Source organism: Cydia strobilella, chromosome 23 (assembly GCF_947568885.1).
Source record: "Cydia strobilella chromosome 23, ilCydStro3.1, whole genome shotgun sequence".
NCBI lineage: Eukaryota > Metazoa > Arthropoda > Insecta > Lepidoptera > Tortricidae > Cydia > Cydia strobilella.
This window is the reverse complement of record NC_086063.1, coordinates 9280119-9306181: the sequence shown is the minus strand read 5'-3', so window position 1 is coordinate 9306181 and position 26063 is coordinate 9280119. Positions and strand designations below refer to the sequence as shown.

At 38.9% G+C, this 26063-nt stretch overlaps 1 protein-coding gene across 1 annotated transcript in view; it reads left to right on the top strand.

Moving 5' to 3' along the window:
• The window catches only part of LOC134751871 (irregular chiasm C-roughest protein-like), a 177258-nt gene that overhangs the window by 49668 nt on the left and 101527 nt on the right, over positions 1–26063 (top strand). Inside the window, exons 2-4 of the mRNA XM_063687396.1 lie at positions 8453–8755; positions 11753–11903; positions 12837–12917. Of these exons, the coding sequence (XP_063543466.1) occupies positions 8498–8755; positions 11753–11903; positions 12837–12917 (490 nt within the window). The 5' untranslated portion in view covers positions 8453–8497. The remainder of the gene's footprint in view (positions 1–8452; positions 8756–11752; positions 11904–12836; positions 12918–26063) is intronic.

Here is a 26063-nt window from a genome sequence, read left to right as displayed (position 1 = left end):
GGTTTAGACACTTGTTTTAGTCACTCGCGCGACATGATTCGGAGAGCCTAGGTCTCCTTTCTCAAGCACTAATAGTGCGAGCAGCGTTCACGACGACCGTGTATTGCCTAGGAGACTTTGGCTCTCCGAAACATGTCGCGCGAGTGACTAAAACAAGTGAGTCTAAACCGTGAGTGAGTCCGTGAGTCTTTTAATTTAAGCTGTGTAATAAATATCTCTTTGTAATTACCACGTATGTTGTGGAAATGAATAAAGTGTTTATCTATATATCTATGTAGAGTTAGTTTGGTCTGATTCTAAATCTAGACATTTACAGCAGTTACCCGACCACTATAGTGCATCAGAGCCGGCTATTTACTTGGTAATTAGATGCGACCGCCGGTCTCTGAGGAAATTAGCCGATAAACGTCGCTTCTAACTGTTCAGGACCAGTTAGGTTAGGTTAGAATGGAGATAGGCAAACCAGGATACCATTGATGTTGTCATTTATCTTTGTAGATACGATATTATTCGCTCTCCCACTCGCACTATTTTATAAAATAGTTTTTTGGGCGCAGCTTTTTTTGCCAAAGTAGAAACGTATATGCACTTTAAAAAAAACTGTCCACTGTAGTATTATGTATATCAATTGAATGTCCTTGTACTTATTAGAATAGAATAGAATACTTTATTCGTAAACACACACAGACAATAGACATACATTAAAAAAACATGAAAATAAAGTGTCACGAAATGGCCCCATCTCAGCATGCTGCTGGCGACTTCCAGCGCTGATCTTCCGATGAGACCATCAGGTGAGAATCACGGAAGGTAACAGACAAAAAGAAAGCAACATAAAAGAAAGAGACATAAAATATGGCGAAAAATAAAATTACACATCGTTTACACAAACTAATACAAAAAGAGATACAATATGACGACATAAGAACATAACATTCTATTCTTGTACATCTCGTTCGTCCTCTGGCTAGTGCGGCGCGCCGCCAGCGCAACGCAAGGCCGCACTGGCAGGGTCGCCATGAGGTGTGGGATGTAAAGACAAACACTATATCTGGAGTATAGGTTTATTCTGATATATACTTATGGCCGTTCCATCGGTTTGTCGCTGTCACTGTCACATTTCGTAAGAAAGAACGGGAAAGACCACACGCGCCAAGTGTCAATTTTTATCGAATTTTGTCGATTTTTATTTATTTTAAAAACGTTACCTTACAATATCGAAATTCGAAAGCTATGAAATTACTATTTAAGTTAAGATTGTTTTTTCTTCTTTTTTTGTTTATAGTATCACATAATAAATAACCGAGTAAAATAGAATTAAAAGTCCGAGTTAGAGGTTATTTTGGGAATTAATTGTATCGAGCGGAAGTGTCATAATTCGTGTATCGGAAGCTATGATGTTAAAGATAATATAGTCAAGAACTACATATATTTTTTCCACGTCTACGAATATCAACGCCTCTTAGAAAACATGATCATATAAGGAGATTTTTCGCCTTCTGGCTCAGGGAACCGCCTTATGCTAAGGTGTCATATATGGTGCACAATACAATAGGTGCGCATCCATTGTATATAAAATCACGGACTTTGGTTGTTGAGTCGAGGCTTTAGGTGTGTACTTTACATTTAGCATTCGTAGTCCGTGAGTGTATCGCATTGCATTGATTTGAACGAAATCGTAGTTACGAGATGATGATAATTAATAATTAGGTATTTAAATTTGAATGACGCTGCAATAATGCACATATGAAAATCGTTACATAAAGTGCAAAAATATTGTTGTTTGCTTCTCGAATAGCTAATGTGCATATGCCGTAAAACGGGGTGGCTTTAGGAAAATTTGGGGTTACTTTGATAGTTTTAAAACGGCCATAAAATTACAACAAATCATATTATTCAACAATGAAATAAAATAAATTATAAAATTTAACCATAAAATTCAACATTATTCATTATTTACTGAAACTGTTCCTGTAACTAGTTAGATTACTATATATTGATATTCACCTACTGTAAAAAATCTCGCATAAAAACATATTATGGCTTAAAACCGGCCAAGTGCGAGTCGGACTCGCGCACGAAGGGTTCCGTACCATTACGGAAAAAACAGCAAAAAAATCACGTTTGTTGTACGGGAGCCCCATTTAAATAATTATTCTGTTTTTAGTATTTGTTGTTATAGCGGCAACAGAAATATATCATCTGTAAAAATTTCAACTGTCTAGCTATCACGGTTCACGAGATACAGCCTGGTGACAGACAGACAGATGGACAGACGGACGGACAGACGGACAGCGGAGTCTTAGTAATAGGGTCCCGTTTTTACCCTTTTGGGTACGGAACCCTAATAACATTTCAAAGTCGCCCCTGCATTTGAAAGCCACCCCGTTTTACGGTACGAGTAAATAGCAAGCGATACTCAGGTCCTAGTTAATTTTATCCGCTCTATGTGAAGAATCCGGGATTATACGGCTACCCGGCAAAGCTGCTCATAATTATACTCGGTAGATACGGACAGGTAGGATGATCAATATTTTAAAAGACAGTATTTGTAGGTAGACTTATTAACGGAGAAGATAAGAAGTAGTAGGTAGGTAGGTAGGGTGTATGGATCAGAATGCTGGGCGACGAAAGTGACGGATGAAAGAAGAGTGCACGCAGCGGAAATGAGAATGTTGAGATGGATGTGTGATTAAGAATGAGTATATTATGTATTTATGTATTTTGTGTAGGTTTATGTAGTGTATTATTGTTGCTTAAATAATATATGTAGTTTATTTTTCATTGTTTGTTATTTATACTTAGGTATTTGATTTGTAAACTTTACACCTTTGTTATTTTGCACTGCCCATTAACTTATTTCTAGCCACTGAATCGCTATCTGAAGGTTGTCTGGAAGAGATCGCTTTTTAGCGATAAGTCCGCCTGTTGTTACCTACTCACTTATGTCCTGTCATTGTTTGTAACATGTATTTTTCTTTGTAGTGCACAATAAAGTATTTTATTATTATTATTATTCTCTTTATTTATTATTTTTCTTACGTTAGGTTTTTTATAATATGCATATAAAAGTAAAATATAAAAACGCTTACAAAACAATACAAAATACATATAAACAAATTATAAAAAACCTAACCTAGGGTGCCGCCAGCAGCGGGGCAGGGCCCAAGCTGCCGGTGGTCAGGGCCGCAGAGAGAGGAACCGGCGGACTATCCGCGCCGTGTCCAAGATCACCGCCTTCTGCATCTGACCCTTGATCCAACCACCTAGCGAGAGTCTCTCAAGGTGTTGGTCGAGACTCTTCGCTATGAGACCGTTCGCTGAAACGACTATCGGGACAATGATCGTCGAATCAACATCCCACATGGCGGTTATCTCGTGAGCCAAGTCTAGGTACTTACTGGACTTGTCCTTCTCGGCTTTCACGAGATTCTCATCATTCTTATTATTATTATTATTATATTAGGGGAAGTTTGAAAGTAGCGCCAGTAACGGAGAAGATAAGAAGTAGTAGTTTAGAATGGTATGGGCATGTGATGAGGAGGGATGAATGCCATATAGGCAAAAGAATGTTAGGGATGAATGTTGATGGACGGAGATGGAGAGTATGGTAGACCCAAAAAGCGATGGATGGATTGTGTGAAAGAGGATATGAGAAAGAAAGGAGTGAGTGCTGAGGTGACGAAAGATAGAGGAGAATGGAAGAGAAAAACATGTGCCAACCCCACATAACGTGGGATAAGGGCAGGAAGAAGAAGAAGGAGATTTGTAGGTAGACTTATGTATGAGATGTGGGTAGGGGAGTGAATGAATACAGTCTTAGCAATGCACTCGTTACAGTCTTTAGTTGTGTGTGCCGTTGAAAAGATTGCAAAATTGCGAAATTTTGATATTCTAAAATTTCAGAAACTTGTCATGTTTTGTATCGGTAGTATAAATCAATAATAAACAAATATGTGGGGTATTTTTTTGATAATTTTTTTACTTTATTTCTGATAATAAAAAATATAATCTCGACTGATCCTAAAGAATAGATGAGGTCAGGTCACATGCATTTTTGTTTTTTATAGATGTTTGAAATCTGAATTAAACCATTTATTCACACAAAACAATAAAAATGCGCACACTACATTAAAAATAAAATACAGCATTTGAGAAAATCTTAAAAAATAAATCATTGAAATCTTAATATCATTAATATTACGCAATAATAACATTTTGATAGATAAGAAATTTGGCTCGTTGGGTGGATGACGTTCGAAAAATCGCGGAGCACTTTTGGATGAGACTAGCCCAGGACCGGGATAAGTGGCGTACACGAAGAGAGGCCTATGCTCAGCAGTGGGCGACTGAAGGCTAAAATGATGATGATGATGATGAAAAAATTTGTTGTAACAACAGTATGTTACGCTGGCCGTAATTTGTGGTTTTGTAATACACCATAGCGGGTACAGTCACCAAACCCGCTGTCTAAACAGCAATGCAATTAAATTATTTCTTGTAATTAAGTAATCTCATTTTTATTAAATCATTTTACGGTTTAGACTCACTTGTTTTAGTCACTTGCGCGACATGAAAAAGGAGACCTAGGCTCTCCGAAACATGCCGCGCGAGTGACTAAAACAAGTAAGTCTAAACCGTAAAATGATTTAATATTAGTATGTCTCACAACAGTTTAAATTCGATGATCTCATTTTTAACTTTATATAATTTTTGTTTTTCCTTTGTACCACAACAATGTTTAAAATGTAAAATGTATCCACGAATGCAGTGTCGATACAAACCCGATAGGGTTTCACGGCACTTTTCTGTCTGATGTAATGTAAGATTTTAATATAGAATAAATAAATAAAAAATATGAAAAAAAAATGCATAAATCGTCTGCAATAGACGCAAAGGCCTGTGATTATATCGGGTTTATGATATGTGTGTAGATAAACCTACTTATTTCTAGTTAACTATCCTTACCAGCAGTGTGTGCTAATAGTTCTCCTATTTCACGTGTATTATCTCTGTCTAATCTGATGCTTCGGAAACTTGCTCTAGCGCCATTTACCTGTTTCAGCATTTTTCATTTAACCTGACGTTGTAGTTCTCTGTTTAGGACAAGTTTTATTAGTACAGTATCTGGATCTAGTTTTTTTAGTGTTCCGTGCAAAACTTTGTTTTGACAAACGGAACACTTATGGGATCACTTCGGTCTTGCAAATCAGTTAAATGTCCTTGTGCTTTTATTTTAACTTCGTCTTTGTTGAATTACTTCCATGGTAAATTCCACCCATCTTTTTAATCCGTGAGGAATGACTTCCATAATAAAAACTATATTATGCTCCCGGGGCTCAAAATATATCTATACCTGGTTTCATATAAATCAGTTTATCAGTTTAAGCGTGAAGAAAGAAACATACAGACAGAGATTAGAAGGTATACATTTCAATGCGATAATACAATAATGAAACATTATCTACTTAATGGTTTATTTCGTCTAACTTGAAGTAAAAACCTCTTAAATAACGTTAAGGAAGAATTACGTAAGGAATTAATTGTATATATGTGCGGAAATAGCTACTTATACAAAAAAGGAAAAGGAAAAACTATACATTTATCTTTTCACCCCTTCTTACTGCAGAGAAATCTGAGAAGAGGAAACGAAACGACATTAAGGAATTTCGATTCAGATTCCGCTAAAAAGCTCTACTATGAGTTTTTGATCGAGTTCATAGTGAGATTTTTTATATTTACAAAAATATTTGGCCTGAACAGTCGACTTTTGTAAAATTAACACATTTATTGGTTTATGTTAAATTTGAGAATTTTATTATAGAATTCAAGAAAATTAACTAGGTAGGTACATTTAAACAGCTCCTCTGAATAATTATGTGACGTTTTTAATCAATAGGTACCACATTGTCGCTTACCATAAGGACGAAAATTGCTTGTATCTTTATACGAAAACCTGCCAGAGCGTCCTTATGGCAAGTGACAATGTGGTACCTTTTGCTTGAAAATGACACGTATAATAATCATACATCGGGGTTTAGGACACCCACAGAAAAAAAGTTGTTTCTTTTGTGCCCAAAGTTTAAGGACATTTAGAGCTTAATTTCTAGTTATAATTTTTACCGACAAAAATCGGTTGTGGCGTCATTTTTGCCTACATTAAAATCGTGTATGTAGTTCCGTAACTTTCGCAAAATTGAAAAATTAAATTAGAAACTTAAATTTTACCTTGATCCTTATAGACCATAGTAGGGCTTCAGTTATACTTCCTTCCTAAGACCATAAAATGCTGCAGTGCATTCGCCGTCTTTTGCAATAGCTTCATATGATTTATTTTTACTCCACCGTATATAATACGGGTTAAGACATGTTTATACCCTTTAAAACGTGCATTTTGAACAAGTTTCCCCTTTTAAGTTTTCGAATATTTCACTTTATGGACTTAAGTTTGGACAAATGTGAATGGTAATATTGAAGTTTAGCGAAAAAGGTGAAAAGAAAGTTTTAAATTAAATTTTCTTGATAAAATATACACGTTCCTTTTCACAGTAAATGCTGCACATACGGTGCTAGTAGATGAATAAGAATAATAATCATTATGAACATTAGAGGATTGTTAACTGCTGTTACTTTTTTGGAGTTGCACAATCACCAGTATTTTTACGGGAACTGCTTCCTCGCGTTATCCCGGCATTTTTGCCACGGCTCAAGGGAGCCTAGGGTCCGCTTGGCAACTAATCCCATGACTTGGCATAAGCACTAGTATTTACGAAAGCGACTGCCATCTGACCTTCCAACCCAGAGGGCAAACAAGACCTTATTGGGATTAGTCCGGTTTCCTCACGATGTTTTCCTTTCGCAAAACAACTCAAGAAAAGAGCGTATTCCTATCTTAAAGGCCGGCAACGCACTAGCAACCCCTCTGGTGTTGCGGGTGTCCATGGGCGGCGGTAATCGCTTACCATCAGGTGATCCGTCTGCTCGTTTGCTTACTATTTCATTAAAAAAAAACTGGTAAATATGAGTATCAAATGATATTTAACATTGTTTAGAAAAACACATTGGTAGGTACGAGCCAGGGTTTGAACCCGCGACCTCCGGAAGAAAGTCGCACGCTCTTACCGCTATGCCACCTTCTTCTTTGTTTGCCATGCCCTAACGGACGTCGGCGACCACCTTTGCCATCTCTCTCCTGTTCGTAGCCATTTCTGCCAGCATGGCTGCGTTATCGACGTTCGTCCATTTTTTTATGTTGTCAAGCCAGGTGACCCTCCTTCTTCCCCTTCCCCTCTTGCCATCAATTTTTCCTTCTAATATTAGTTGTAGTATATTATATTTGTCATTTCTGTATATGTGTCCAAAATATGATATTTTCCTTCTTTTTACCGTGATCAAAACTTCTAACTTTTTGTGCATTCTATTAAGTACTTCAACATTCGTAACTCTATCGGTCCAGGAGATTTTTAACATACGCCTATATAGCCACATTTCAAATGCTTCTATTTTCTTTTCCATAGCCTTATTCAGAGTCCACGTTTCGCAGCCATAGAAAAGTACTGATAGTACATAGCATTTTACAAGTCTCCAACGAAGCTTTAGGTTGATATCCTTGTTGGCGTAAATAGACTGCATTTTCACAAAGGCGTTTCGCGCAATCTCTATCCTGACACGTATTTCCTGCTCCTTGTCCCAGTTCTCGTTCAGCCAGCAGCCCAGATACCTATACTTTTGTACTTTTTCTATCGGTGTATTGCTTGCTATGCCACCAGCGCTTGTTTTTTCGGGAACTGCTATTCAACCTATTTGACAATATGTTTGTTTCAACCTTTAGTATACTTTTTAAATCAAATCTATGATTTTGAAGATCTTTTGGTAACAAAGTTATTTAGTACATAATGCCTTTATTAAGTATCGCTGCTAATTTTCTTAAGTAGAAAAATAAGAACCTAAAGTGATAATCTGTACAAGAGGAGAATAGTAGGTTAGCCAGAATTCTCAATACTGAATAAATAAAGAAAACGAAAGAAAAACCTATTCATATTAATAATTAAACTACTTAATGTAATTGTTAAAACTGAACCAAGTAGATTGTTCAACAAATCCTTTACTTTCATTACTTTGGAAGTCACAAAGGATTTTCTACAAACCAGACCTACAATTCACAAAAGTATCTACTTTTCAGTTAATAATGGACCGATTTGACTTAGGCTTCTCATTAGGTGTACCGGTTACGAAGGTAGGGGTCAAATTATAGTAGTAATAAGCTTTTAAGTTCTACAATGAATAAGGGGCTGTTCTGTGCCCGTGAGCGGATATAATTTAATTTACCCCGTTATTAATTAAATTATACCTACAAAATACTCCGTATCCCCCAAGGCACTATGCTCGGCTCCGATCCTTTCAACAAAAAGTGAAACAATATTTTTCTAATATCAACGTCTCTTTGTTACAGATCCAAGGAACATAATCCATGGCAACATATGGATACATTTGAAGTATGTCACGAAAAACATACACCTGCGATAGAAGTAACGGACATAGAAATGATTGCAAAGAGATAGCGAACGATGAAACAATGAAAACAAGTGTCAGTGTTAAGTCACAGTGTAGAGTGACGAGTAGATGTGCCAATGCGTTGTTCCTGCTGTTGAGGATACAGAAGTTGACTGTGTTACAGCAATGGACGGTTTTCTGTTTGTTGTTTTGTTGTGTTTTTGCGAGGGAACAGAAGTTTGCTCTTGAGCCTCAAGATCAGGTTAGTTTTTAGACTTATTTATGGTCAATGTAGGGAAGACGGTCTATCAGGTAAGACCGTCTACAAGCTTACAGAAGGTCGATAGAGCAGAAGAAGCAAAGTTCTTCCTTTTTGACTGTGTCTGAGCGAAGTATGTTCATAAATACGACAGTTCTTGCCCTATGACGGTCTATCAACCAAAACTTTTATATGCCAATCTTCCCCACATTGACCTTAACCTTTTTATATAAATAAGGTAATAAATCCCTAAATCTAATTCTATTGCTGCCAAAGAAAGCGTATTTTAGTTTCATACATGTATTTATTCAACGGCCTACTAGCGCAGTCGGTGACCCTGCCTACGAAGCAATACCGATAAGGGCATTAATTTTTTACATTACGGATATATTTATAAATCCACCCTGTAGGCATGTATATGTATTTACGCATATATTTATCTACATATAATATACATCATCGACATCGTCACCTAGTACCCACACCACCACCAAAAGCTTTAATAATTATTATTCACAACGACGGGACTTAATCGCGTAAAATAAGTATTAAATTTACCTCCGACTTATTTTACGCGATTAAGTCCCGTCGTTGTAAATAATAATGAGTAAAAATCGTGAAAGTTTAAATCAGAGCTTTAATAATTATGTTCAATGGATATTAAAGTGATCTTATGAAATAAACGCCCGAAATTGACAATCTAATACTTATATTTCTAGATACGAATATAACTTATATTGTTTAAATAGATACTAATGCTCTGTTAGACGTCGTTAAGGTTTGAACCCATAGTACTTCATTTACCTATCCTCGCTCAGCGCAGCTCTAGTCAGAATCTTTCTATTGGTTTTTTACAAACACATGCTATGCAAGGACATATCTGATCATAGAGTAACTTATACTAGAGCGGTACTGTCATAGTAAATTTTGTAACCCCAGTAAATTCACTGCCATCTGTCGACACACTGTAAAACTAAAAATGAAGATTTATAAAAATACGATAGAATGTATTTATATATAGATAAATGATTTTTTTTATTTGCATTAATTATTTTTATGATTTTGACCCATGTTCTCTCACTGATATGCGTTAAAATTGTTAAATAACAAACGAAACCGTCAACGCCATCTATACGACTGTAGGCCAAAACTAGTAGCGCCCTCTGAACGAGAATCAAATTTTCTTGATTTTCGAGGCACGTTTTTTCCTTAGACTGTATCTATCTATTACGGAGTTATATCTATCTTTGCCTCTGATGGAATCGCGGCCTTACATAAAGCCTCTTCTATCAAATCAACATTTATCTCTGAGTTTGAGACAAACAGCATTCAACAGACACAGCACAAAACAGATTTAAAAATATAATTTAATTTTTCTCTTGTTTAGGAACCCTTTATTTACACACAGAACCCTAAAAGGTAAATCCAACCAACTCAAGTATGTAATATTGTAAAGAATTTGCAAACATCCATTATAAGGCCCGAATCCTTACCAATATTATCAACTAAACATGTAGTTGACAGCGTATCGATATAACGGCCATCGCGGCCATATTAAAAATTCTTCCCTAGGGACGGAAAAGGATTTTTGTAAATGAGAAAAGGATTTATGTAAAGTATTCGGCTTATGTAATGTGAAGGATTATTTGATTATTCTGGGCTATTTGGTAGGAAAAACGTAGTTTTTGATAGTAAATCAAGGAAATTAAGTGTTATTTATATGAGCCGAGGAAAAGATGTCTTATTTATTTTATTTTGGCACAATTATAAGTTAGTAAGGAATTTTATATAGCTGATTACAAAATTATGTGTTTTAAATGTACAGGCTAACGCAAAAAAAAAACACCTCATTTTAGCTACTTAAGCATTTTTTTTCTGAAGATGTACCGACAGCAGCTTCAAACTTTCAAGTAAAGAACATACTCCCATCTTAAAGGCCGGCAACGCACTTGCAATCCCTCTGGTGCTGCAGGTGTCATTTAGCGACGGTAATTTCTTACCATTAAACGGTCTTTATAAAACCTGGTAATCAATTCATCATCATCATCATAGTATCAGCCAGAGGACGTCCACTGCTGGACATAGGCCTTCCCCAAAGAGTGCCACAATGACCGGTCTTGCGCCACCCGCATCCAGCGGACTATGTGATCGCCACTCGAGAACCTTTCCGCCCCAATGGCCATCGGTTCTACGTGCAATGTGCCCCGGCCACTGCCACTTAAGTTTAGCTTAAATTTTCTACGAGTAGTAATAAAAATGCAAGCATTTCACATTACGAAGCGCACATTAAACAGCAATATAAAATCAAAGAAATTAAACGAATGTGCTTTAAATTTAAATGCAATTCGTATTCCAGCTTCATCTCAAAGCGATCACGGTTAATGTTCACGAATAACGGTTTATCAGCGGGATAAAAACTAATGACACGAAAAATAAACAATGCACTCTGAATTTGGAGGACAGACGCAGCCACGGGCGTTCTACTCCAATACGCAAGGACTTTCGACTAATAAATTAAATAAATAAATCATTTAAACCCAATTTCACATTTTTTTTTTGCGATTTGTGGTTGGTTCCATAAATTTGCTCAGCATAATCCCAAAACCTCCTTCGCAACGGGAATGCACTTATTTTTAGCCACCCCGTATAAGGCAGCACTGATGATTTTTTTATGAAATATCGCCACTGACCCAAACGAATTGTATAAAAATAATAATTCATTGACAATGACCCGGGCCTAGGGCGGCAAGACTTTAGGGGCGGCAGCAAGCAAGATGAGTGCTGAGAAAGGGGCGGCTAGTAGTTACTACAAACCCTGGGACCTAGGACGGCCAGGATTGTAAACCGCCACTAAACACGCCTCTATTAATTGTCAAGGCGCTAGGGTGCGCTGGGTGCGTGTTCAGATATTTTTGAGCACCTCGGTTGCTCCGATATATCTGATGACAACTGTACGGTCTGTACGAGTTCCATGCATATTGAATGTACCTATTTTTACAGAGTGCAGTCGTTGGATCAAGAGTGACGCTACCCTGTCGAGTGGTCAACAAAGTCGGGCAGCTGCAATGGACCAAAGATGACTTTGGACTTGGTACACATCGGCATCTCACCGGCTATGAGAGATACAAAATGGTTGGCAGTGACGAAGAAGGTACGTTTTATACATACATATAATCACGCCTATTTCCCGGAGGGGTAGGCAGAGAATACGGATTTCCACGATCCTGACATAGTTCTTTCGCTTCCTTCACTTTTATAACATTCCTCATACACGCTCGCCGGTTTAGGGTGCTCTTGATCTGGCCTTTCTTCAGGATTTCCCCGATTTGATCAGAGAAAGTCCGCCGAGGTCTACCCCTTCCAACTCCCGTTTCTACCTCTCCCTTATACACTCCTCTACTAATTTAAGAGTAAAAGCGATGATATAAATCAAAATCCATACAACCAGAACTCATGTTGAGGAAGGATTGATAATATTAATAGAAACATAAGCTATTATAAGCGTCGAATGATGGGTTCCACTCTTGGAGGATATAACCAATATCGGAGCATCGTTAATAATGGCGTAAGCGCCATCGACAATAAGGTCCCTTTTTATAGAAATTAACACAAATATATACGTAACGTCAAAATAGTCATGTCAGATAAACAGTCCATACATTGTCTATAACCATTGGCCGACTATTTTCGACAGAGGGGAACGCCTGTTAATGGCTACTCCGTTTGGTTATATCCTCTTAGGTCCCACTCGAATTTCACCTTCCCATACAAACGGAGTTTCGTTCTCATTTTAAAACCACGTGTTGGATGCTGCATTTAGCTACTGCATAAGGAATATATTTATATAAATAAAAAGTTGCGTTCGCAATACTTACTTACTGCTGTGGCGCGACGACCCGAACTGGATCTTGGCCTCCGACACCAAAGACCGCCGCTACTCTGTCCAAAGCCCTTTCTGTCCAGTCGACGGCGCCGAGTTCGCTGAGGTCTTTCTGTACTTCGTCTCTCCAGCGGAAACCAATACAACAATACAATACATCAACATATACATGCCAACATATTTTAATTGCCATTTTTATTGCAGGGGATTACTCTTTAGACATCAGAGAGGTGACACTAGACGATGATGCTCTGTACCAGTGCCAAGTCAGCTCAGGACCTAGAGGTCAGTGAACTTGCTCTAGAAACTTAGAACACTAGTTCCTGTTTTGTACCTATTCCTTTTCCCTTTATGCGGAAGACAGACATCCACAACCATCCGTTAAATTATTCTGTTGAAAAAGTGTTTTTATAAATTTTAAATAAAATTGTTATCAGTTTATACACTGTGTAAGATGTGATCCTAATTACCGAACCGAACCGAAATATTTTTTGTATAAGTGCTAAAATTACACGTGTAACGCAGAAGAAGTTGTTTTACTGCAAATTGCCTTGCTCTTCAAGGCAAGAGTTAATAGGTATCTCATAGGTAAGCGTGCTCCACCGTAGACCGCATCATCACTTACCATCAGGTGAGATCGTGGTCAAACGCCTGCCTATTCATCATTAAAAAAAAGACAACAGTCATAATAGGTTATTCCACAATTTTTTATTAATGGTATCAGTCGATCAGGTTTGTTTTGAGGATCAAATGCCTGTATGGGACCCATTGTTTTAAAGCAATACAAAAGTCACAAATGATGGTCAAAGTCTGGCACCCGCACTTTACTGACGAATCTAACATTGGCATTAGATCGTGACATCAGCATGTAACGTCGCTATTGTTTGGAAGATTAGAAGCCGTGGAAAACGAGGAAAATATCAGACAGAATAGCCTAAGGACTTTTGTGTCCGATTTCCATCTTGATAGGCTTTAAAATCTACACTAAATTTGAAATATAAACATCTATTATAATAGCACAAACTTATGTTGAAATTAGACAGGATATCCACACGAAACTTCTCATTTCGAGCCAAACTCAGGAAATAATTTAGCTTATGATACACGCCATGAGACCGTTTCAGATCAGAGCACAAAGGAGTCTTTGTTTCGCCTCGCTTCGGGCCGTGCGTTTGGCAGTATTGACTGGACCATACTTGCTATCAATACTATGAGAACGAAAGCGAAATGCGAATTTTGTGATACTGCAAGACAAATTCAACTTCATTTTAGGTTTAATCAGTTGCATCTCTCCAGATAGATCCGATAAATGATGAATTAAATATACAATAATTATAAATGAGTAATTATGCAATATGAATGACATTTAACCAGTTTTGTTTATTATCATAATTTATTTAGCAATTTCCTAGTTCAATAATGTATTATCTGTAAATAGTTCAGTACCTAGTATTGAGATTGTTGCAGTGCCCTAACGGGGTATCATGTACCTACTTCAAAATGTTTTGTACCATCCTCTGTAATGAACATGATCGCAATAAAGATACGTCTGGGCGTCAGTTGACATACACTGAATCCCTAGAATTTTGAATTTCATTTCAAATCTAAGATTGAAATCTAAAATCATAAGGCTCGTAATATTATGAACTACTATAACTGAACTATGAATAATATGCAATTATGTCTATAGATAGGTATGCACAAATGAATCGAAAAAAGTTAATTATTGTAATCCACCGGCCAAGTCTAAACAAGAACAAAAATATTTTTTTATAAGGCTATAACTTAAAATCTCAGGGATAGTAGGTATTCGTCTATAACGTTTATCTTTCTGTCCGGTCATTAAATAAATACGTAAAAGTCACAATACGTCCCCATACGCGGATAAGAATTTCATAATCATAACTGTTTCATATATCAGAATTCTACTATAAACCTTGCCATCGCAGAATCAACTTTACGCCTTATATTTAAGTTTAATAATTGCTTGGCGTTTTATTCATCATAAGGAGCTTTTTATCAAACAAGTGGAGTTTGCAACTGTTTTAACCGTATCATAAAATCGCTTCTGTATTAAAAATGCAACCTTATTAAGTGGTAATAAGACTTGCAATTGATTTTAAAATGGTATAATGATATCTTAACCATATTTATATAATCCAGTTGCATTCCATGTCTATTTAAACCGCAGTAATATTCCTTACCGAGGGTCCTTGGGAAAACCACCGTATCGTGCATTTATAAGTCGTCCTTACATAGTACAGTCGCCATCAGATATATCGGAGCCAAGGTGCTCACAAATATCTGAACACGCCTCTATTGTCAAGGCGCTAGGTGCGGGTTCAGATATTTTTGAGCACCTCGGCCGCTCCGATGTATCTGATGGCGACTGTACCTAATAGTGGCGCTGTAAGCTCTCATCTCTCAAGCACTCTTATTTAAAAAAAATGTTAAACTGAAGTGACAGAAAAGTCCTGAGTATATTAATTATAGAAATTACTCACAAAATTTCACGAGAATTGGTTAAGAATTGCGACTCTAAGCAGTTTAAGCGTGAAGGCGTAACAGACAAACAGAACAAATTATTACTTTGCTAACCCGCGAAATAATATTTTACAACGAACGTGATTTTTTTGCCGTTTTTTGCGTTATGTCACGGAACCCTTCGTGTGCGAGTCCGACTCTCACTTGGCCGGTTTTTTATAAATACGCAAACAAGTATAATAAACCATCACCAAAAGTAATAATAATAATATATTCTTTATTGTGCATAATTAAAACAAATTTAGATACATTATAATTAACATAGCGAACTAAGCAACAACAGGCGGTCTTATCGCTAAAAAGCGATCTCTTACAGACAACCTTCAGGTAGTAGAATTTACCGTATGGAAGAAATAAATGGGTAGAAAAATAAACGGATAACAAGAGTAGGAGAATTTTTTAAATAAAATCAGCACAGATAAATATATAACAATATACATACATAAATAGTTAGGTACATACATATTAAAGATCATACTAATAAAGTACAAAACTCGATACGTGTTTCGCCTCTCTACTTGTTCCTAGTAGCCTTATCAGGACTGCCTTAGGCGAACAACACGCGAACGCGAAGCGAAGCGATGCGGCGCAGGTGAATCAATCCTTTGATACCTATAGAAGTGGTCTACGTGGGCGACCTCGTTGTGAACGCGAACGCCGTGGGCCCGCCGCGCCGCGCCGCTTCGCTTCGCGTTTGCGAGTTGTTCGCTTATGTAACACGCTGCGTTAGCAGACATATTCGCTACCATCTTTGTAACTTACTTTCTATACATCTCGCTCGCAATAATATGTGCGTACGAGCGAGATATAGAAAGTAACTTACGCACACGCTAGCAAATAATTATGTTAGTGTCAAACTGGCGGTGGTTTGGTTCGGGAGAGTGAGAATATTATTATTTACAACGATGGTACTTAATCGCGTAAAATAAGTTTTAAATATACCTCCGACGTTTCGAGGGCGGCGTTGAATAATCAAATATCGTGAGTGTTGCGTCGACCCGGTGACATCCCTAGTGCGCAGAACGTTCAAGTTAATAAACAAGACCAAGTGCGGGTAGTTCGAAAAACTCGCGCGCTTAGAAGATGTTGATGTCAACTTTAGCCAGTCTTCTCCGAGACCACGGGGACACGCGCCGTCCTCGAAACGTCGGATGTAAAAAAACTTATTTTACGCGATTAAGTCCCGTGGTTGTGAATATTTAAGTAAATATCGTGAGTTTAAATCAGGGTAAGAATATTTATTGCATGTGATTCGAGTACTCTGTAAGCATTGTGAACAGCACAAGTAAATATGGCGTGCACCGTCGATCATAATATTTCAGAGAAGTCGGTGAGATACTGTCAACATTATAAATGAAATTTTTAATTAAACTGTAAGCTGGAGCGAAACGATTGCTTTCTTTACACTTCGGACAATGAAAGAGCACGAGAAGATTTTACGTTGTTACCTAGTTTATTGTGTGATTTTCGATCACAAAGCTTATTTTGAATGCTAAGACATAACTCCGTAATAGATGGATACAGTCTAAGGAAAAAACGTGCCTCGAAAATCAAGAAAATTTGATTCTCGTTCAGAGGGCGCTACTAGCTTTGGCCTACTGTCGTATAGATGGCGTTGACGGTTTCGTTTGTTATTTAACAATTTTAACGCATATCAGTGAAAGAACATGGGTCAAAATCATAAAAATAATTAATGCAAATAAAAATTTTTTTTATCCATATTTAAATACATTTTATCGTATTTTTATAAATCTTCATTTTTAGTTTTAAAGTGTGTCGACAGATGGCAGTGAATTTACTGGGGTTACAAAATTTACTATGACAGTACCGCTCTAGTATAAGTTACTCTATGATTATAATTATAGAGGATATTCACAGTCATTTTGTTTTAAAATGTGGATGGAATGGATTACCATTCCATCCACATTTGGATTATGAGAATTGTAAGGGGGAAATTGAAAGGGCTGGTGGGGGTAACGGCACCACTTTTCAGCCCGGCAACATCGGGTTTCTAGGAGCCTAGGAACCCAACTATAAGGATCAGAAGTCAAACTGCGGTGCGCTATTTTTGCAAACGAGACTATGAATAAATCCATATCATAAAGTCTATATCTTAGATAGAAATTAATAATTAGTATATGTGTTCTAACTGATGTAAAGATAACTGATACTATATGATTGGTTTGCAATAATGCATGGTTTATTGTTCTATAACTTTTTATATGTATACTTAGTTATAGTACCTAGTTAATAAGGAATGTTTGCATGCTTCTTTAAGTAAACTGTACGCACTTAAAATTACCCACTGTCCAAATATGTTTACCACTACATTTTTGCAAATACATATATCTTATCTTATCTTACTGAGAGCCCGGTCTACTATAAATCTCGATCAATTTTTTTATTGAATGACAAATATAAACCAGTCACCAGTTTCCAAATACTCCCAATTCTCATATTTCCTATTACATCGTTTAACCACAAAATCGTGCACTTCAATTTTACTCTCTCGATCTCAAAGACTCTCCAATAAACTAGCAAATAGTCCTAGATCCGTACAAAGTCTTAGCTGCTTACAACCTTGTCCAAGTAAATCTTTTGTTTTTGAATTGTGAAACTTTTTACGCCACCTTTACAACCAAAGAGTCAACAAAGTTGCAGACACTTAAAACCTTGTCGAAGTAGGGTGATTTTGTATTGGGAAACCATTTAACATCTTGCAATCGTGAGTCATCGTTTGTCCCTGCTATAATAATTTGTATGTCTTTATTTGGTTAACACTTTTAATGGTCATGGTTTTTGAGAGTATAATTTCTTTGACACATCATTTGAGCCTTGACTAGAGGTGGCTAAAAACCAGGAAATATGACGGAAACAAAAAATACCTGTCGCGAAACTTGCGACGGAAGATTTGGCCACCTCGCGGGTTTTTTAACTTTTATCTCAATTACCATGAAAAACAATAAATGGAGCGGAACGGATGCACTGTGACTGGTAATTGAGATAAAAGTTAAAAAACCCGCGAGGTGGCCAAATCTTCCGTCGCAAGTTTCGCGACAGGTATTTTTTGTTTCCGTCATATTTCCTGGACTGTGTGAGTCGTGTCACGTGTCAAATAATATCATATAAATAATCAAGTTCAGATAAAAAAAAAAGAATTAGCCTTATATGCCAAGACATTATTCAGAAAATGATGGGGTGAAGTTATCAACTCTAATACAGGTCACATTAAACGATATAGTATAACGCAATGAATGTGCTTCAATATGGAATACTACGCGAAACTCGGCGCAGGGGACGCCACTACCACAATCTGAGGGTCTACCGCGAAACAAGAAAATCGAAATTTCGTTGTCTAACATCTCTGTCACTCTTGCATATTCGAGCGATAAAGAGGCAGACAGCGAAATTACGGATTCGCGTTTCCCGGTAGGTCATCTGCAAACAAACCGCCTTGATGCATCAAGTTTATATTTATTATCTCTGAAAACTTGTCAAAAACCTGTTAAAGGTACAGTATGTATAAGTTACTCTATGGTTTACTAAAAAGTTAGTGCTGCACTCTGGTGGCAGAACGTTACAGTAATATCCCCTATTAATAGAACTTCATTTCATTTCATTTCATTTCATTTATTTATTTGCGTCAAACACATAAAAATGCATGCAAATACAATTTAAAGAAAAACAGATCACAACAATACATATTAGAAATAATAATACACACACACATCTTAAAATTAGACAGGTAAGTTTAAAGAATAAAACATTAATACAAGGATCACAAATAATAAAAACTATGTAAAATAAAATAATGTCAAATCAAATATCAAATTATTATAGAAGAGCAAAATGCGTTAGATTAGTAATAAAAGAGATGTCAGGTACATTGGTCAAAAAACTTATCATAGTATTCATTTATGGAATAAAAAGGACGGCTCAAGAAATATTCTTTCACTGCTTTGTCAAAAGTTTTAAAATCTACTATACTTTTAATTTCGTTAGTCAATAAATTGTATACTCTTATGGCAGTATTATTTAAGCTTTTATCCAAATTTACATAATGTGCTTTATTTAAGAGGAACCTATTTCTAATTCGCAGTGTATAATGGTTAATGGTCGCACCCTGTTCCGCGTACAAGTCTTTGTTGGTGAACACATAAACACATATCCTGTATAGGTACATAGAAATTACAGTCAAAATTTTGTTCTTTATAAATATATTACGGTGCGATTCAGGTATAGTACGGCATCCTTCGACTATTCTTAAGGCTTTTTTTTGCTTGAGCAGAAGTGAATTTATATTGGTTCCGTTTCCCCAGACCTCAATGCAATATCTAATTATGCTTTCGAAGTATGAAAAGTACATAGTTAGTAAGACTTCCTTGCTTGCAATGTTCATTAGGGATTTCATAGCATAACAAGCCCCTGCTAATTTTGTATTAATCTTATCGATTTGATCATGCCATCTCAAGTACGGATCAAGATCTACGCCTAGGAATTGCACACATTTTGCTTTACTGATTGGGATATCACAGTCAAAATCAGGACTTGTTGTGCTCCTACGAAATGCCATATAAAAGCTTTTACTGCAGTTCATTTTCAACCCGTTGGCTGCAAACCATCTGGTAAGTTGCGTCCAGGAATTTTGCATATGTACATTTAACTCTTCAACGGACATTGCACTTAAGATAACACTTGTATCGTCAGCGTAGAGATATGGAGTGCCATAGCTTAACATATCAGGCAGGTCATTAATAAATATTATAAATAGTAACGGTCCTAGCACTGATCCTTGTGGAACTCCAAATTTAACATATTTCTCATCGGAACTTATCGCATCTTCATTTGAGATATTACGTAGTTCTACATATTGGCACCGGTTGGTCAGGTATGATCTTAACAAGGCCAGAGCAACACCACGTACCCCATAGAAATCAAGTTTACTTAGCAGTATCTCGTGATCAACGCAGTCAAAGGCCTTGGTAAGATCACAGAAAATGAATGAAAACTTAAATACAACATGAAATCAAACTATTCCATATTTATACTTACCACACGGTATCAGTCCAAATAAAATAAAAATTGTGGCTGTTTGATGCTTTTTTGTTTTTTTTTCAAAACATGTGTGCACTCGACAAAAATGTGTCAGTGAAGTGCTAATATGAACTTTGTAACGTAATGTTAAGGTTCATTGTCCTTTGAGCGGAATAGTTTTTTATTATCAAGGTTGTCACAGATCACTTTAACAGCTTCAATGAGTGCTTGTGACAACGGAATGATATATTGACTTTTATTACGTCGTTTTATATATCAAATATGCTAACTATAATTGTATTTGTTAAATAATTTATAGGTTACTTTCGGCAAAAGAAAAATAATAAAAAACACAAGCAGATTAAAACACTTATAATTTAACTTTATATACCTACTAGCTTTTGCCCGCGACTTCGTCTGCGAGGACTTAGTAACCGCAGCTAGAGTAAGAATAGCGCCTGGAAAAATTCTCAGAGCAATCTAAATTTTAACATATTATGCACACAAATTAGCAGGCACTTCGTTAATTATCTCAATTCCACCCCGCTTTTTACTTTCTTAAGGGATGATTTTCGGGATAAAAACTATCCTATGTCCTTCTCAGGGACTCAACCTATCTCTATGCCAAATTTCATCTAAATCGATTCAGCGGTTTAAGCGTGAAGAGGGAACACACAGACAGAAATACAGACAGACAGACAGACAGACTTTCGCATTTATAATATTAGTATGGATTATAATATTAGTATGGATAGTATGGATTAGAAATGCCTACAGATTTGTCTAAACAAAGCACCCCCAATTATTTTAATATTAAGACGCTTAGTTTACGCTATCGGGAGACGCTCGCTAATAGTGTGGGGTGGCCCTAGCATTCGTTACAATCAATTGCATTCACACTACTTGTGAGGATTCAGAGGGGTCTCTTGAAAACTAAAACCGTAAGTAAATAAAATACTCAAATTTTTCAAATTGAGTGAACACATAATGTATCAACCCTAACGATCTCGATGAAGAATCCAATTGGCAACCCTATTCAATCAACACACATTGTCCCGTCATTTAATAAAATGTGTCGTAGGGTTGCAACAAAAAACACTACACAGATGTGTCACATGCGCTCTATATCCAAATGTTTCTACAGGCACAGAATAGGTAATAGTAGGTCAATGTGGATAAGACCGTACAATTTTTGGTAGGGAAGACCGTCATAAGGCAAGAACTCTCGTATTTGACCTGCTCCGAGCACCCGCGCCAGTTAGCGGACGCCCTAAGGGACTAAATGGATGATGATGATGATTATTACAAATGATTATTATATTATTCCTATCTAAAACATATTATTTATTCTGACACACAAGTCTCGCAGTATGCTGCCCCGCGCCGCACTGCACACCTCGCTGGCTCCGCAGAAAACCAGCGCCGTTGACAACGCTAGTCGTGCCAACTGCAATGCTGATTGGAGACCATTTCAGCCTCACATCTTATCTGTGTTTTGTGTACTTCTTTCACATTTTTGTTTAAATGCATTGTGTAATGTAACTAATGATGTGTTGCCTGAATAAACATTATTGTTGAGCGTAGACTGTTTTTCCGATGAAGCTCGTACGCCGAAGACTGGAACGCGCTGGCCGAAGTGAAGCTACCGCTGCCAATTACCTCAGAAATACCACCACCATGTTACCGGGTTAGTGTGAGGGTTAGTAAGAACACTTATTTTAGAGTTAATAAGATGTTTAGTGTAGACTAGTTGTTGATGGACTGACGAGGCTAGGTTGGGCAGTCATATTTATATGATAGCGCGACCGCGCCCCGCCCACTGTGTCACGTGGGTGTGTTGTGCAGAGTCAGTATCCATTTATTGGCCAATCAGCTTACGCTATTTTACAAAGTTAGGGAATAGGTAATATTTATTGTGGGACATTGATTCTTATAACTATGCACGAAATATAAAAATAAAAACATAAACACACAATGATTACAAGACATAGAAAGTTACACATTAATAAAACACAAAATTAGAGAATCACAAAACGTACAATAAAAATATCTTAAAAGCTATATACGACAATCTCCCCCGCGTGTGCCAACACCGTCTCCATTCGTGGAGTATATAGGTATAAGCCGGGAAACTGGACGGCGGACTTCACCCGCTCGGGTGCGAACAATGGCTACTCTTACGTGGCCATCAGGGCCGGGAAAGAGTTGTGCGATTTCGCCTCTAGGCCATGTTCCTCGTGGCATAGAGCTGTCCGCTACGATGACGATGTCGCCTATATTTAGCTTCTGCACGTTCTGGTGAGCACTGGGCCGAGGGAGGAGGCTGGGTCTGTATTCTTTTTGCCAGCGCCTCCAAAAGTGATCGGCTAAGTTCTGCGCTGTCTTCCATGACGACAGTGACATATCTTTGTCTGTGAAGACGCCCAGTGGTGCCATTGCGCTCGACCGGCCGATGAGAAAATGGTTCGGCGTCAGAGCCTCGACATCTAGGTCTGGATTCACAGGTGTCAGTGGTCTGGAGTTCACTACGTGCTCGGCTTCTAGAAGCAGCGTATGTAGAACTTCTTCATGAGGTGCTCTCTCTTTTAGTGTAGCTTTCAGTGCAGTTTTCACGCTGCCCACGAGTCGTTCCCATGCACCGCCGGCGGAAGGGTTGCCAGGCGGTATCTTTTTCCAGGTGATCGCTCGTTCAGTCAGGAATGGCTTTAGACTGTCTGGCAGCGTTTTCTTGGCCTCTGCAATTTCTCGTTCTGCTCCGTAGAAGTTAGTTGCGTTGTCGGAGTACAGAACGGTAGGCGTGCCGCGCCGAGCTATCATTCTGCGCAGTGAGAGTATCATAGAGGATGCCGAAAGTGAGGCGGCAAGCTCTAAGTGCACAGCTCGGGTAGTGAGGCAAGTATATAATACGCCCCATCTTTTCTCGCGGCGGCGGCCTATTGTAATATTCATTGGGCCAAATAAATCTACGGCTGCGGCGGTAAATGGCGGTTGATTCGCCTGGAGCCTCTCTGGTGGTAAGTCGCCTACAGGAACCTTGAGTGTGGTCCCCTTATAGGTCCGACACCATTGGCACTTATTCGTTATATAACGAATGCTACCGCGCAGACCGATAATATAATATCTTTGTTTCAGCTCGTTTATCACTGTTGAATGGTTGCCGTGATTGTAGAGAGCATGAAAATGATGTATTAGCAGCTTGACGAAATCTTCTTTAGCGTGTAGAACGGGTATGTGTACATCTTTATCTATTCTGGCGTTCAGCACGATGACTCCATTTTTGTCGAGTTTTACTGCGATTTTATGGAGTGGCGATTTCTTCGGAATCGGCCGTCCAGTTTCCATTAACTTGATTTCCTCTGGAAAGGCTTCATGTTGACTCCGGCGTATAAGCAATATCTCTGCTAAATTCAAATGCCCCTTATTTATGTCTGTGTCTGGTTTCTTTTTAAGCAATGCGGCTTTAAAAACCTCGGCGGCAACCAGTGTTTTAGCGGTGGCGCGGACTAAGCGTACGAACTTTGAGAACCTACATACCTCCGGCAGGTACTCAAACTTATTTTTCGCGGCGCCTACCGAGCATACGAGCTTGTTAACGCGTTCTTCGCCCGTATCGGCGACGGGCGCGGGCGTTTTCTCTGTCGGCCAATGCTCCTCGCTTTTACGTATGAAATCGGGCCCTATGAACCATCGGTGGTTCGCTCCAAATTGCGTAGGTATACCGCGCGTCGCGTCGTCAGCTACGTTAGCTGCACTAGGCACCCAGCGCCAGTTGGCGGGGGTGGTAGTGTTCTCGATTTCCGCTAACCTATGTGCGACGAACGTTTTGTACCTACGTGGGTCCGACCGTATCCACGTGAGTGCCGTTTTGGAGTCAGACCAAAAATACTTGTCCTTTATTACGTAGTCTGACTCTTTGACTATGGTCTCCGCTAACCTAGTCGCTAGTACGCAGCTCTGTAATTCCATTCGTGGAATACTAACTACCCGGAGAGGTGACACTCGGGCCTTTGCGGCCACTAATGCGGACGTTCTAGTCCCCTCGGGGTTGACGCTGACTAGGTACACGGCCGCGGCATATATTTTTTCGCTTGCGTCGCAAAAAACATGCATATATGCCTCCCTATTAAATGCGGGCACGTGTCGCGGAATTTCCAAGTCCCGTAATTGTTGTACGTTATCTATGAACGATCGCCATGCGGGTGCGAGCGAGACGGGTATGGGCGAGTCCCATCCGATTCCGGTGCGCCATATCTCCTGCATTAATGCCTTGCCTAAGACGGATATGGGGCTTACGTATCCGATCGGATCGAATATTGACATCGCACTACTCGTAACCTGTCGTTTTGTGGGTAATTTCTGACCGTTAAGTACGTCCTCGGGCGTGTTGCGAAAGTTTACGTTGAAACCTAAGGTGTCACGCTTGTGATTCCATTTCAAACCTAACGTACGTTCGCTCTCGCTAGCGCCTAACAATGACGTTTCCTCTTTACTGTTAACTACGTCAGCAATAACCGCAGGATGGTTCGACGCGAACCCGCGAAGCTCGAATGACGCGCGCATATTTAGTTCGTAAACCTCGTTTACTATGCGCCTGGCGTCGTCCTCGGACGTATCGAGCGCGATCAACATGTCGTCCATGTACGTATTTTTTATTGTTTTTTCAGCTGCGATCGGAAATTGTTCGCTATGCGTTCTTGCGTTTTCGTTTTTGACGTATAGCGCGGTTGTCGGCGACGCTGCCGATCCAAATATAAGCCGCTTCATTCTGTATTCTTGCGGTGGAGAGGTGCGGTCCTCCCCCCGCCAAACGAAACGTAACGCATCGCGATCTTGCTCAATTATCTCGATCTGTAAAAACATTTCTTTGACGTCCGCTATTACCGCGATTTTACCCTCGCGGAAACGCACTAGTACGCCAAAGAGTGACTCTAATAAGTCGGGGCCGGCCAAAAGCGCGCTATTGAGCGACCGTCCGTAGGCTGTGGCGGCCGCGTCCCACACTAGTCTCATTTTGCCGCGTTGCGGGTGAAAAGTTGGGAAATGCGCTAAGTACCACACCCGGGGCGCATCGAGGGGGGGCGGCGACTCCATTTTCTCCGCGTAACCCTTGTCAAGCAAGTTAGCCATATGCTTTGCATATTCGGCCTTTAACGTTGCATCTCGGTCTAGTTTTCGTTCTAGACAGTACAGCCGTTTTAATGCTTGCGCTCGGTTATCTGGGAGCTTTTCGTCGTCTGTCCGCCATAATAAGCCCGCTCGATACCTATTCTCCCCCGGTATTTTTACACAGGTGGTTTTCAGCAAGTCTAGCGCACGCTGGTCGGGATCGGCCCGAGGTAGCTTTTGTGAAACGCCTAATGGTTCTATGTCAAAATGCCGTTTCATTAGCTCTAAAGCCTCGTCGTCCGCGGTTTTAGGCCGTGCGTGCCCTACAAAATTTACCGCGGCGCGGCGCGTTCTATCTGGGCCGTGTAAAACCCAGCCCAGTCTAGTTAGGCTAGCAATGGGAAGCTCAGGCGGGCCCTCTAAAATTTGCCGAGAAATGATGAGGTGCCAATTATCTTGTCCTATCACGATGGTAGGTATGCCGGTCGGGTAACTTAATTCGTCCGCGATTTTAGTCAAGTGTTCGCACTTGTCGACTACGTCACGTGGTACGCCCTGCATTCCTATGCCAATATCGCCAATCGTGATTACCTCCATCATTTCCATGTGTCGGCTACAAAAACCCCGTATTGCGACTCGTAACGTATACGAATCTGGATTTCTGACTACGCCGCCTATGCCTTCTATTTCTAAAGTTTCGCCTTTTACGCGAGGCGCGAGTTTATCGGCCGTTTCGTGCAGCATCAA